Source organism: Lampris incognitus, chromosome 1 (assembly GCF_029633865.1).
Source record: "Lampris incognitus isolate fLamInc1 chromosome 1, fLamInc1.hap2, whole genome shotgun sequence".
Classification (NCBI taxonomy): domain Eukaryota; kingdom Metazoa; phylum Chordata; class Actinopteri; order Lampriformes; family Lampridae; genus Lampris; species Lampris incognitus.
In genome coordinates, this window is record NC_079211.1 from 63,877,764 (window position 1) to 63,891,259 (window position 13,496).

Genomic DNA, 13,496 nt, shown 5'->3' on the forward strand with positions numbered 1-13,496 from the left:
TGAAATTAAATCATGGTTGCAAGCCAACTCCCTCAAACTAAATTGTGATAAATCTGACATGATCATCATCAGTCATAAATCCCTTACTGAAACCACTCAGAACTTGTGCCTTACAATCGATAATGCCACTCTGTTTCCCTCCTCACACATCCACAACCTTGGAATCATTTTCGACAGCAACCTCTCAATCAAATCGCCAGAATTGTTTTTTTCTACCTAACAAACATAGCTCGTCTCTGACCATCACACTCCTTCTTTGCTTTTCAAACCTTGATCCATGCCTTCATCACATCCAGAATTGACTACTGCAACAGCTTTCTCAACGGCTCATCACCCAATGTCCTAAACAAACTCCAGTACATCCAGAACTAGGCTGCACGCCTGCCCACCGACTCCCACTCCCATGACCACATCACACTTGTCCTACATAACCTTTACTGGCTCCTTCTCCCACAACGAATCCAATCCAAAGTCATTGTCCTCACTTACAAATCCGTCCATAACCAGGCCCCATCCTACCTCACTGACCTGCTCTGCTACCATACTTCCTCACGCAGCCTTCACTACTCCAATGCCAACCTGCTGTCTCCACCCCACAGGACCAAGCATCGGACCTGGGGTGACAGAGCCTTCTCCATTGCTGCCCCCCCCCCCATCTTCTGAAACTTCCTCCCAATCGAGTCAAGTGAATTTTATTTGTTTAGCCCATTATAACAAATTACAAATTTGCCTCAGTGGGCTCAAACATGTCGGAGACTGTACTGATCTGTCCATATTCACATCATGAATCAAAACTCACCTCTGCAGAATTGCTTTTGATGTGTGATACATATTGTGTGCTTTATGTTTTTGGTGTGTTGCTTTTATGTTTATTTTAACATATGTAAAGTGTCTCTGAATACTTTGAAAAGTGCTGTGCAAATAGAATGTAATATTATCATTGTTGTTTTTGTTTTTGATATTAACCCCAATTATCACTTGTAAACCCCCTCTCCGTGTCTTTATCAATACACCATTGGTTTAAAGTAAAATAGACAAGATTCAAGGTAATTTATCAAGTATCATTTAGTTTGAGATGTGACAAATTTCATTTTTATGATTTCATATATTAATTTTGTTTCTGTGTTTTCTTTTTGTTTTTTGTTTTTTTAGGCTTTCCAGAGGGATGTTGTGGTGGTGGGTAAACCACCTCGCAGCCCTGTGCTCTCAAGACGATCCTGCCACTCTCCCTCCCGAGGACATACTCCGTCCCCTGCCCCCAGGGTACATATATATCCTGTGTGTTTATCTGACTGCTCCTGCTCGCTAACTTCAATCAGTGGTCATGTCAGGGGTCAGGGTGCACATAACTGGTATGCAAGTACGCACGCGTGACAAAACATCCCAATATCATAACATTGTTTCAGAATACGCATTTGCAGGCGTCCGAGTAGCGTGGCGGTCTATTCCGTTGCCTACCAACACGGGGATCTCTGGTTCAAATCCCCGTGTTACCTCCGGCTTGGTCGGGCGTCCCTACAGACACAATTGGCCATGTCTGCAGGTGAGAAGCCAGACTTGGGCATGTGTCCTGGTTGCTGCGCTAGCGCCTCCCCTGGTCGGTCGGGGCGACTGTTCAGGGGGAGGGGGAACTGGGGGGGAAAGCGTGAGCCTCCCACGCGCTACATTCCCCTGGCAGGAGAAGGAATTGGGGGGAATAGCGTGATCCTCCCACGCGCTACATCCCCCTGCTGAAACTCCTCACTACTACTATTACTACTACTACTACTTTCGGCTGCTCCCGTTAGGGGTCGCCACAGCGGATCATCCATTTCCATTTCTTCCTGTCTTTTGCGTCTTCCTCTGTCACACCAGCCACCTGTATGTCCTCCCTCACCACATCCATAAACCTCCTCTTTGGGCTTCCTCTTCCCCTCTTCCGTGGCAGCTCCATATTCAGCATCCTTCTCCCAATATATCCAGCATCTCTCCTCCACACATGTCCGAACCATCTCAATCTTGCGTCTCTTGCGTTGTCTCCAAACCGTCCAACTTGAGCGGTCCCTCTAATATAATCATTCCTAATCCTGTCCTTCTTCGTCACTCCCAGTGAAAATCTTAGCATCTTCAACTCTGCCACCTCCAGCTCCGCCTCCTGTCTTTTCCTCAGTGCCACTGTCTCCAAAACATATAACATAGCTGGTCTCACAACCATCCTGTAAACCTTCCCTTTAGCTACATACCCCTGCTGAAACTCCTCACTGTGAGGTGAAAGAAGCGGCTGGCGACTCCACATGTATCGGAGGAGACATGTAGGAGTCTGCAGCCCTCCTCGGATCGGTAGGGGGGGTGGAGCAGTGACTGGGACGGCTCGGAAGAGTGGGGTAATTGGCCAAGGACAATTTGGAGAAAAAGGGGGAAAATTTTCAACAACAAAAAAAGCGCATTTGCGCACCAAGCAACAACATACTGTCGATAGCAATGTTGCTTCTTGGTACTGAAATGTGCGTTTTGAAACAATTGGCCTCATCCTCATAATGGTGGACGTAACTTGATATACACTACCGTTCAAAAGTTTGGGATCACCCAAACAATTTCGTGTTTTCCATGAAAAGTCACACTTATTCACCACCATATGTTGTGAAATGAATAGAAAATAGAGTCAAGACATTGACAAGGTTAGAAATAATGATTTGTATTTGAAATAAGATTTTTTTTACATCAAACTTTGCTTTCGTCAAAGAATCCTCCATTTGCAGCAATTACAGCATTGCAGACCTTTGGCATTCTAGCTGTTAATTTGTTGAGGTAATCTGGAGAAATTGCACCCCACGCTTCCAGAAGCAGCTCCCACAAGTTGGATTGGTTGGATGGGCACTTCTTTGAGCAGATTGAGTTTCTGGAGCATCACATTTGTGGGGTCAATTAAACGCTCAAAATGGCCAGAAAAAGAGAACTTTCATCTGAAACTCGACAGTCTATTTTTGTTCTTAGAAATGAAGGCTATTCCATTCGAGAAATTGCTAAGAAATTGAAGATTTCCTACACCGGTGTGTACTACTCCCTTCAGAGGACAGCACAAACAGGCTCTAACAGGTACTATTTAATGAAGATGCCAGTTGGGGACCTGTGAGGCGTCTGTTTCTCAAACTAGAGACTCTAATGTACTTATCTTCTTGCTCAGTTGTGCAACGCGGCCTCCCACTTCTTTTTCTACTCTGGTTAGAGCCTGTTTGTGCTGTCCTCCGAAGGGAGTAGTACACACCGGTGTAGGAAATATTCAATTTCTTAGCAATTTCTCGCATGGAATAGCCTTCATTTCTAAGAACAAGAATAGGCTGTCGAGTTTCAGATGAAAGTTCTCTTTTTCTGGCCATTTTGAGCGTTTAATTGACCCCACAAATGTGATGCTCCAGAAACTCAAACTGCTCAAAGAAGTGCCCATCCAACCAATCCAACTTGTTGGTCTGTTGGTCGCCAGATTGACACGTCATTTTGTGAGCTTTCCCGCTGTCTGTACCTGGCATCTGTCCATGTCTGTGTTATTAAAGCTTTGTTCAAACCCAGTCTGTCCTTGCTGTCTGCATTTGGGTCCTCTCTTGCTCTTGCCATGACAGAACGAACCGACTGCCCCTAAGCCTAAGCTGCCCAGTGCCCCCGAGCCTAAACTGCCCAGCACCCCCAAGTCTCAGCTGCCCAGCATCCCCGAGTCTCAGCTGCCCAGTGTTCCCAAGTCTCAGCTTTCCAATGCCTCAGCTGCCCAGTACCCCAGAGCCTCAGCTGCCCAGCGTCCCAGAGCCTCAGCTCCCCAGCAGCCCAGAACCTCAGCTGCCCAGCATCCCATAACCTCAGCTGCCCAGCGTCCCAGAGCCTCAGCTGCCCAGCGCCCCCGAGTTCCAGAATGGTTGGTCTGTTCCTGAGCCCTTGGCTGCCCCGGCCAGCGTGCGGTCTCTTCCTGTGCCGTCGGCCATCTTTGCCGACGTGCGGTCTGTTTCTGAGCCCTCGGCCGCCCCAGCTGATGTGCAGTCTTTTCCAGTGCCGTTGGCTGAAGTCTATTTCCGAGCTGTCGTCCGCCCCGCCTCCGAAGTCTGCTCCCCGAGCAGCTGCCAGGCCACCTCCGAAGCCTTCTGCTCAAGCGGTTGGTGGGCCACCTCTGAAGCCTGCTCCCCAAACAGCTGCCCCGCCGCATCCGAAATCTGGTCCCCAAGCAGCCGTCCCACTGCCTCCGAAGCCTGGTCCCTGAGCAGCCGTCCCGCTGCCTCGGACGTCTGGTCCCCGAGCGACTGTCCCGCTGCCTCGGAAGTCTGGTCCCCGAGTGGCCGTCCCACTGCCTCTGAAGTCTGTTTCCCGAGCGGCCGTCACGCCGCCTCTGAAGTCTGTTCCCTGAGTGGCCGTCACGCCGCCACTGAAGTCAGTTACCCGAGCAGCCGTCACACCACCTCTGGAGGCTGTTCCCCGAGCGGCCGTCACGCCGCCTTGGTTCTGCCTGTGTCACCGGCTTCCAGAGTGGCAGTCCTGTAGGCGTCGCCAACCTCCAAAGCAGCGGTCCTGTCTGTGTCGCTGGCCTCTGGGTCATTCATCTGGCCATTCACCAGAGCTGCGCTACCCTTCGGTCTGCATCCTGGTCATCCTCCAGATTAGTTCCATCCGTCAGTCCAGCCGTCAGGCCATCCGCCTGAGATCCTTGGCCCCATTCATCCTCCCCCAGAACCCCTCTGTCCATCCTGCTTGGTGCTCATGATCCGTTTGTTTGGGACATCTGGAATCCATCTCTTGAAGGGGGATCCTGTCATGGGTGTGTGATCTGGGTCATCAGGGCTCTCCCATCCCCTGATTTGTGTTTCAGTTCACCTGCGCACGTGTGCCTATATGACCCTGGTTGCCCGGCTTCATTCAGCTGTTCCCTTCTCCTATTAATTGTGCATTTCCTGCACAGCTGCACCCAATCTCCCTCACCTTTCTCCAATTGGCTGTCTGGTTCCTGCCCTGTCCGGTTCCTGCCCTGAGTGGCCGTCCTGCCGCCTCCGAAGTCTGGTCCTCGAGCAGCCGTCCCGCCGCCTCTGAAGTCTGTTTCCAGAGTGACCGTCATGCCGCCTCTGAAGTCTGTTCCCCAAGCAGCTGTCACGCCGCCTCCGAAGTCTGGTCCCCGAGCAGCCGTCCCGCCGTCTCTTAAATCTGTTTCGCGAGTGGCCATCCCGCCGCCTCTTAAGTATGTTTCCCGAGCGGCCGTCACACCGTCTTTGAGGTCTGTTCTGCGAACGGCCGTCACGCCACCTCGGTCTTGCCTGCGTCACCGGCTTCCAGAGTGGCGGTCCTTTCTGCGTCACTGGCCTCCAAAGCAGTGGTCCTGTCTGCGTCGCCAGCCTCCTGGTCATCCATCTGCCCGTTTGCCGGAGCTGCTCTGCCTTTCGGTCCTGGATCCTGGTCGCCCTCCAGATTGGTTCCATCCATTGGTCCAGCCCTCAGGCCATCCGCCTGAGATCCCTGGCCCCATTCATCCTCCCCCAAACCCCCTCCATCTGTCCTGCTTGGTGCTCATGGTCCGTTTTTTTGGGACATCTGGAATCCATCCCTTGGGGGATGTCATGGATGTGTGATCTGGGTCATCGGCACTCTCCCAACCCCTGATTGGTGTTTCAGTTCAACTGCGCCTGTGTGCCACAGTGACCCTGATTGCCCGGCTTCACTCACCTGTTCCCTTCTCCGATTGGCTGTCCGGTTCCTGCACTGTCCTGCACACCTGCGCCCAATCTCTCTCCCCTTTCTCCAATTGGCTGTATGGGACCTGCGCTCGATCTCCCTGATACCCCCCCCCCCCCGTGTATATACGTCCCTTGGTTGCTCGGGTACTTGGTCGGTTCGTCTCACGCACTCACAGAGACATTCCCCGAGACACTCACAGAGACTCTTGGTCGCCAGATTGCCCCATCATTTTGTGAGCTTTCCCGCTGTCTGTACCTGCCTGCTGTTTGTAAGCGTTTGTGTTATTAAAGCTTTGTTCAAACCCAGCCTGTCCTTGCGGTCTGCATTTGGGTCCTCTCCTGCCCTTGCCGTGACAGGTATGTTGTCAAATGATGAAATCACAACTGCCCAACGATAAAGACGTCTGCATTGCAAACACATTATATCAGCCACCAATCACCTTGCTGTCAATGAAGATTTTATGAAGATTGCATGAAGATTGTATGCAGTTGACCACTTGCAAACAGCACTCACACTCACTCACCTACAGAAAGAGTGCCTCGAGTGGATACTTTAAAATGTGTGTGTGTGTGTGTGTGTGTGTGTGTGTGTGTGTGTGTGTGTGTGTGTGTGTGTGTGTGTGTGTGTGTGTGTGTGTGTGTGTGTGTGTGTGTGTGTGTGTTATATCAGCTTGTCTTTTGGGTTGGATTGGATCATTTTGCAGGCTGGGCATTATGTTTGACTCCCCTGCCCTGGAGGAAGATAGGTCAAGGTCATAACTATAGGATGAGGGTGAGGTGGTAGGATGAAGCTGAGGTGATAGGATGAGGGTGAGTTGGTAGGATGAGGATGAGGTGGTAGGATGAAGGTGAGGTGATAGGATGAGGGTGAGGTGATAGGATGAGGGTGAGGTGGTAGGATGAGGGTAAGGTGAAGGATGAAGGTGAGGTGATAGGATGAGGGTGAAGTAATAGGATGAGGTTGAGGTGGTAGGATAAGGGTGAGGTGATAGGATGAAGATGAAGTGATAGGATGAGGGTGAAGTGGTAGAATGAAGGTGAGGTGGCAGGATGAGGGTGAGGTGTAGGATGAAGGTGAGGTTATAGGATGAGAGGTTGAGGTGGTAGGATAAGGGTGAGGTGATAGAATGAGGGAGAGGTGTAGGGTGAAGATGGGGTGATAGATGAGGGTGAGGGGGTAGGATGGTGGTGAAGTGGTAAGATGAGGGTGAGGTGGTAGGATGAGAGGTTGAGGTGGTAGGATGAGGGTGAGGTGATAGAATGAGGGAGAGGTGTAGGGTGTAGGTGAAGTGATAGATGAGGGTGAGGTGATATGAAGGTGACGTGATAGGATGAGGGTGAGGTGGTAGGATGGGGGTGAGGTGGTAGGATGAGGGTGAGGTGATATGATGAGGATGAGGTGATAGAATGAGGGAGAGGTGTAGGGTGAAGGTGGGGTGATAGATGAGGGTGAGGTGGTAAGATGAGGGTGAGGTGGTAGGATGAGGGGTGAGGTGATAGGATGGGGGTGAGGTGATAGCATGAGTTTGAGGTGGTAGGATGAGGTTGAGGTGGTAGGATGAAGGTGAGGTGATAGATGAGGGTGAGTTGATATGATGAAGGTGAGGTGATAGGATGAGGGTGAGATGGTAGGATGTAGGTGGGGTGATAGGATGAAGGTGAGGTGGTAGAATGTGGGTGAGGTGATAGGACGAGGGTGAGGTGGTAAGATGAGGGTGAGGTGGTAGGATGAGGATGAGGTGATATGATGAAGGTCAGGTGATAGGATGAGGATGAGTTTGTAGGATGAGGGGGAGGTGATATGATGAAGGCGAGGTGATAGGATGAGGATGAGGTTATAGGATGAGGGTGAGGTGGTAGGATGAGGATGAGGTGATATGATGAAGGTGAGGTGATAGGATGAGGATGAGGTTGTAGGATGAGGATGAGGTGATATGATGAAGGTGAGGTGATAGGATGAGGGTGAGGTGATAGGATGAGGTTCATTTTCAGCATATAGGGGTTCACATAGGGGTTTGAAAACCAATAAAGATGTTCAAACTTAGCAGTTTTCATTATGCAAACGTTGTGTGTAACAAGCACTTTCCCATGTCTATGTTTTCATAGGAAAAAGGTCTTGATGAAAGACTTACTGTATGCATATTTGTCTTTCAACATGGGTTTAATAAGATTGGTGATGTCGTTGATTGGCACACAGAACTGTCAATTAAGTGGCAGGTGACAAAGATTATTTCAAAACATTTGTCGTTTCTTCTTCATGTTTCCCACATGCAGACATTGTTTGTGTTGTGACTAACCAAAGTACAGTCGAGCACTCATAGTATGTTGTTCCTGTCCAAATTAGAAGTTATCTTATTTGTTGTTGTTGAACACATTTTTTTTTTATCAGAAACCAATCCAAAGTCCAAAACTGACTCATTAGTCTCATGATTTTTTTTATGTTGTTTGAATTAACATGTAATGTTGTTATTAACCCAAAAACCCTGAAGGCCTACACTACATTTGGTTTTTATAAAAATGTCACCGTATGTTAAGGAAGGAATCACTAACTCCCAACTTTCTCTCTCTCCATCTGTCTTGCCTTTGGTTGTATGTCTTCCTGCAGCGACCAGCCTTCACTCAAAATGGACTGCAGTGTGGAGGAGAGCCGTGAGTACAGTGTACACCTGTTATCAATGACCTATTATCAATTACCCATCTTTCCATGTATCTATCCACACACCCACTCACATTTCTCCATACTATGCTTGTGGGGCTTCTATAGTTCAATGTGTGTTTTTCTTTATATGTGACAGCACATCTGTCCTTATCTCTATAATTGTAATGATGATTATTATTATTATAATCATTATTATCATTATTATTATTCTTATTATTATTATCATCATCATCATCATCATTATTATTACTACTACTACTACTACTATATGTGTGTCCGTTGTGTTTCTGTGTCTTTATATACATGCGTGTGTGTGTGTGTGTGTGTATGTGTGTGTGTGTGTGTGTGTGTGTGTGTGTGTGTGTGTGTGTGTGTGTGTGTGTGTGTGTGTGTATGTGTATGTGTATGTGTGAGAACAGGTTCCAGGTTCTCTATAACTGTTCTCCCCGTAACACCGATGAGCTAGAGCTGAGAGAGGGTGACGTCATCGACGTGATGGAACAATGTGACGACGGATGGTTTGTAGGTAAGACATGATGGACCAATATGACAACAGATATTTTCTGGGTAGGACCTGATAGAGCAATGTGACGACGGATGGTAGGTAAGGTGTGATGGAACAGCGTGACGACAGATGGTAGGTAAGGTGTGATGGAACAGTGTGACGACAGATGGGCTGTAGGTAAGACGTGATGGAACAATGTGACGACGGATTGTTTGTAGGTCAGATGTGATGGAAAAATATGACAACAGATGGTTTGTAGGTAAGGTGTGATGGAACAACGTGACGACAGATGGTTGGTAAGGTGTGATGGAACAACGTGACGACAGATGGTTTGTAGGTAAGACATGATGGAGCAATATGACAACAGATGTTTTCTGGGTAGGACCTGATGGAGCAATGTGACGACGGATGGTAGGTAAGGTGTGATGGAACAATGTGACAACAGATGGTTTTTAGGTAAGACATGATGAAACAATGTGATGATGGATGATTTGAGGGTAAGACATGATGGAACATTGTGACGACGGATGGTCTATACGAAGACGTGATGGAACAATGTGACAACAGATGGTTTGTAGGTAAGACGTGATGGAGCAATGTGACGAAAGTTGGTTTGTACGTAAGATGTGATGGAACAATGTGATGACAGATGGTTTCTAGTTAAGATGTGATGGAACAATATGATGACAGGTGGTTGGTAGGTAAAACGTGATGGAACAATGTGACGACGGATGGTTTGCAGGTAAGATTTGATGGAACAATGTAACGACAGATGGTTTGTAGGTAAGACGTGATGGAACAATGTAACGACAGATGGTTTGTAGGTAAGACGTGATGGAACAATGTAACGACAGATGGTTTGTAGGTAAGACGTGATGGAACAATGTGACGAAAGTTGGTTTGTAGGTAAGACGTGATGGAGCAATGTGACGAAAGTTGGTTTCTAGGTAAGATGTGATGGAACAATGACGGCGGATGGTTTGTAGGTAAGACGTGATGAAACAATGTGATGATGGATGATTTGAGGGTAAGACATGATGGAGCAATGTGACGACGGATGGTCTATAGGTAAGACGTGATGGAACAATGTGACAACAGATGGTTTGTAAGTAAGATGTGATGGAACAATGTGATGACAGATGGTTTCTAGTTAAGATGTGATGGAACAATATGATGACAGATGGTTGGTAGGTAAAACGTGATGGAACAATGTGACGACGGATGGTTTGCAGGTAAGATTTGATGGAACAATGTGACGAAAGTTGGTTTCTAGGTAAGATGTGATGGAACAATGTGACAGCGGATGTTTTTTAGGGAACATGTGATGGAACAATGTGATGACAGATGGTTGGTAGGTAAAACGTGATGGAACAATGTGACGACTGGTGATTTGTAGGTAAGACGTGATGGAACAATGTGATGATGGATGATATGTAGATAGGGTGTGATGGAACAATGTGACGACAGATTGTCTATAGGTAAGATGTGATGGAACAATGTGATGACAGATGGTTTGCAGGTAAGATTTGATGGAACAAAGTGATGAAGTTTGGTTTGTCCCTGAAATTTGATCGAATAATTTGACGACGGTTAGTTTTAGGCAAAATGTGATGGCACAATGTGACGACAGATTGTTTGTAGGTAAGATGTGATGGAACAATGTGATGACAGATAGTTTCTAGGTTAAGACGTGATGGAACAATGTGACAGCAGATGGTTTTTAGGTAAGACGTGATGGAACAAGGTGATGACGGTTGGTTTGTAGGGTAAGAGCAGGACACAGGAACACTCTTCATTCACTATTTGAATCACTATCAGTGTGTTTCACTCAAATGTGAGGAATTGATTTCTGTGGACAAATCTTTTATACAACCACCAAAAAGAATCGTCAGTCGCTCATACAGTTAAAATAATAACAACAATAAAAAATGTTGCGCTGTTTGTTTTTCGGTTTTTCTTTTAAAGCCTGGAATGAAAGGCCTTTGATTTACAACGTTTTCAATATTGAGTACAGTAAGATGCAAAATTAAGGTTAAATAAGGGTGATTTCTGGCAATGATTTTATAAAGGATGGTAAGCATGTTTGAAGTTATTATATAATCAAGGAAGTTGACGGACGAGATCAGGCAGGAGTCTCTGTGGACTATGATATTTGTGGATGACATTATGATCTGTAGTGAGAGTAGGGTGCGGGTTGAGGAGAGCCTGGCGAGGTGGAGGTATGCACTGGAGAGAAGAGGAATGAAAGTCACTTTGGGCAAGACGGAATACATATGCGTGAATGAGAGGGAGGACAGTGTAATGGTGAGGATGCAAGGAGTGGAGGTGACGAAGACATATGAGTTTAAATACTTGGGGTCAACTGTCCAAAGTAGCGGGGAGTGCAGGAGAGAGGTGAAGAAGAGAGTGCAGGCAGGGTGGAGTGGGTGGAGAAGAGTGTCAGGAGTGATGTGTGACACAAGGGTACCAGCAAGAGTTAAAGGGAAGGTTTACAAGATGGTAGTGAGACCAGCTATGTTGTATGGTTTGGAGACAGTAGCACTGATGAAAAGACAGGAGGTGGAGCTGGAGGTGGCAGAGGTGAAGATGATAAGATTTTCACTGGGAGTGACGAAGGACAGGATTAGGAACGAGTATATTAGAGGGACAGCTCAGGTTGGGCGGTTTGGAGACAAAGCAAGAGAGACAAGATTGAGATGGCTTGGACATGTGTGGAGGAGAGATGCTGGTTATATTGGGAGAAGGATGCTGAATATGGAGCTGCCAGGGGAAACGAGAAGAGGAAGGCCAAAGAGGAGGTTTATGGATGTGGTGAGGGAGGACATGCAGGTGGCTGGTGTGACAGAGGAAGATGTAGAGGACAGGAAGAGATGGAAATGGATGACCCGCTGTGGCGACTCCTAACTTGGGCAGCCGATAGTAGTAGTAGCAGCAGCAGTAGTGATATAATAAAGCGATTTTTACTGTTAATTACCAAGGTCGTCAAACAGATGTTGCTCTGAGTTCATGTTGAGTGTGGAGCTTTCTATGATCACACAAGACTAACATGAGAGTTCTTGTCTTCAGGGCTGGCTGAATACCATACACATCACCGCAGATGTTTAGTGACAATATAAACTTGTTCTTTTATCAGTTTCTAGTGTCAATTATTCTTTACTTAAGATATTACAAATATTATGTGGAAAAATGTCACTGTCTAAACAAAGCTAGACGTTTTACTTTGTGGTCTGGTCTAAATTGATAAAAGGTCCAATTTACACCTTCACCCAACATGTTCTGATTCTGGTTCTGATCCTGCAACATGTATCCAGACAGTATGTTGATGTGGTTTATCCACATTACATTCATTAAGCGTTGGTCTGTGGTAGCTGGATCAAAATCTTCTTGCACTCCCCCAGTGTCATCCTGCCCAACATGAACATCTTGCTTCTTCTCTCTGCTCCCCGACTGTTGGCGAGACAGTACAGTACAGTTACAGTACTGCAAATGCAAATGTGGATTTTGATAAAAGGCATAAGTTTGGGGAGTGCCCTACGTCACCAAATGACACAAATGTCTGATTTTTGATATGGCTCTTCATTAGAAGAAACAGGAGGAAACCATTCACCTTTTCGTTAAAGAAAGACTGGATTCCTCCTCTTTTCTAGAAGATGGTTTAATAAATGGAGTCAAGGCACCTAGGTTGTCCTGAATCTTACTCAGGAATGAAGGTGGGCCAAAGGCCACTCACTGATAAGTTAACATTTACTTGGTAGTGGTTTCAGAACAACCAGTTTTTGATTTTTACATGGTCCTCCACATCACAGCGGAAACACATTTTTCTGAACAACGTGGTCTGAGGGGAGGATGTAGACAAAGAGAATTAGACTGACCCCCGGGCCACTGCACTGTTTTTGAAAAGTCTTAGAAATATAAAATTTTATACAAAAAAAAATGTGTGTGATTTAAGGTACATCCAGGAGGAGTAATTTCTTTGGGACATTTCCAGGCAACTATGTCAGACGACTTTGACGTGTGACCCCATCCAACAGCGCATCGATCTTGCTGGCCGGAAGTCTGGATGGATTACTCAAGACGGCTTGTTGACTTTTACTGAAAAACTATCAGACAGCCTCACCCAGGGACTTTTTTTTTTTTGGTGTGCGCGCATGCAAGTTAGGGTCACACTTTGTGACAGGTCCATGTTGCCTTCTGGATTTATTCAGAGGTATCTATTGTCTTCACTGAATTACTTGACAACATTTCTTTGAGGGGTTCATGAGTCAGTATGAAGAACCGGAGAAGATCATCTGTGAAGATGCCTCTGTAAGCTATGCCAGCAGGACTGTTTTAATGCACAAGTCTGACTCACAAGAAGTAGGCTGTGGATATCAGCAGTTCTCCTCCCCTTCCACTATTTTCATATGACGTTTTCAAAGTCCCCGTCGCTTGCATCCTTGGCTTAGTGCAGCGCAGTACGGTTGTGTCTTGTTTAAAGAAACACAAACAAGCGTTTTTGCTCCCTATACCAGAATGATCCCGATACCAGAATGCCCATGGGTTCAGCCAGACCTGGCTCCAGTGCTGGCACAGCACTAAGACCAAGTGTGGAGATGGTCTTGGTCTTGGCTATGTGAGACTAGATAAGCAGAAACACAACTGTAATGTAGAT

The 13,496-nt window shown here is 46.9% G+C and overlaps 1 protein-coding gene across 1 annotated transcript; it reads left to right on the forward strand.

The window, feature by feature from the left end:
- The first annotated feature begins 746 nt into the window (after window positions 1-746).
- LOC130110877 (uncharacterized) lies at window positions 747-4,316 on the forward strand. The gene is made up of 4 exons (XM_056278071.1): window positions 747-758; window positions 1,153-1,263; window positions 3,597-3,814; window positions 4,139-4,316. The coding sequence occupies exons 1-4, from the start codon at window positions 747-749 to the stop codon at window positions 4,314-4,316; spliced, it is 519 nt and encodes a 172-aa protein (XP_056134046.1).
- The last annotated feature ends 9,180 nt before the right edge of the window (window positions 4,317-13,496 follow it).

What these genes read in the sequence shown, in the direction of transcription:
- LOC130110877 (XM_056278071.1), top strand. An exon ending in CTCCGTCCCCTGCCCCCAGG is followed by an intron (nt 1,264 to 3,596) that starts GTACATATATAT and finishes TTGCCATGACAG; the next exon opens with AACGAACCGACTGCCCCTAA. An exon ending in CCCAGAACCTCAGCTGCCCA is followed by an intron (nt 3,815 to 4,138) that starts GCATCCCATAAC and finishes CCACCTCTGAAG; the next exon opens with CCTGCTCCCCAAACAGCTGC.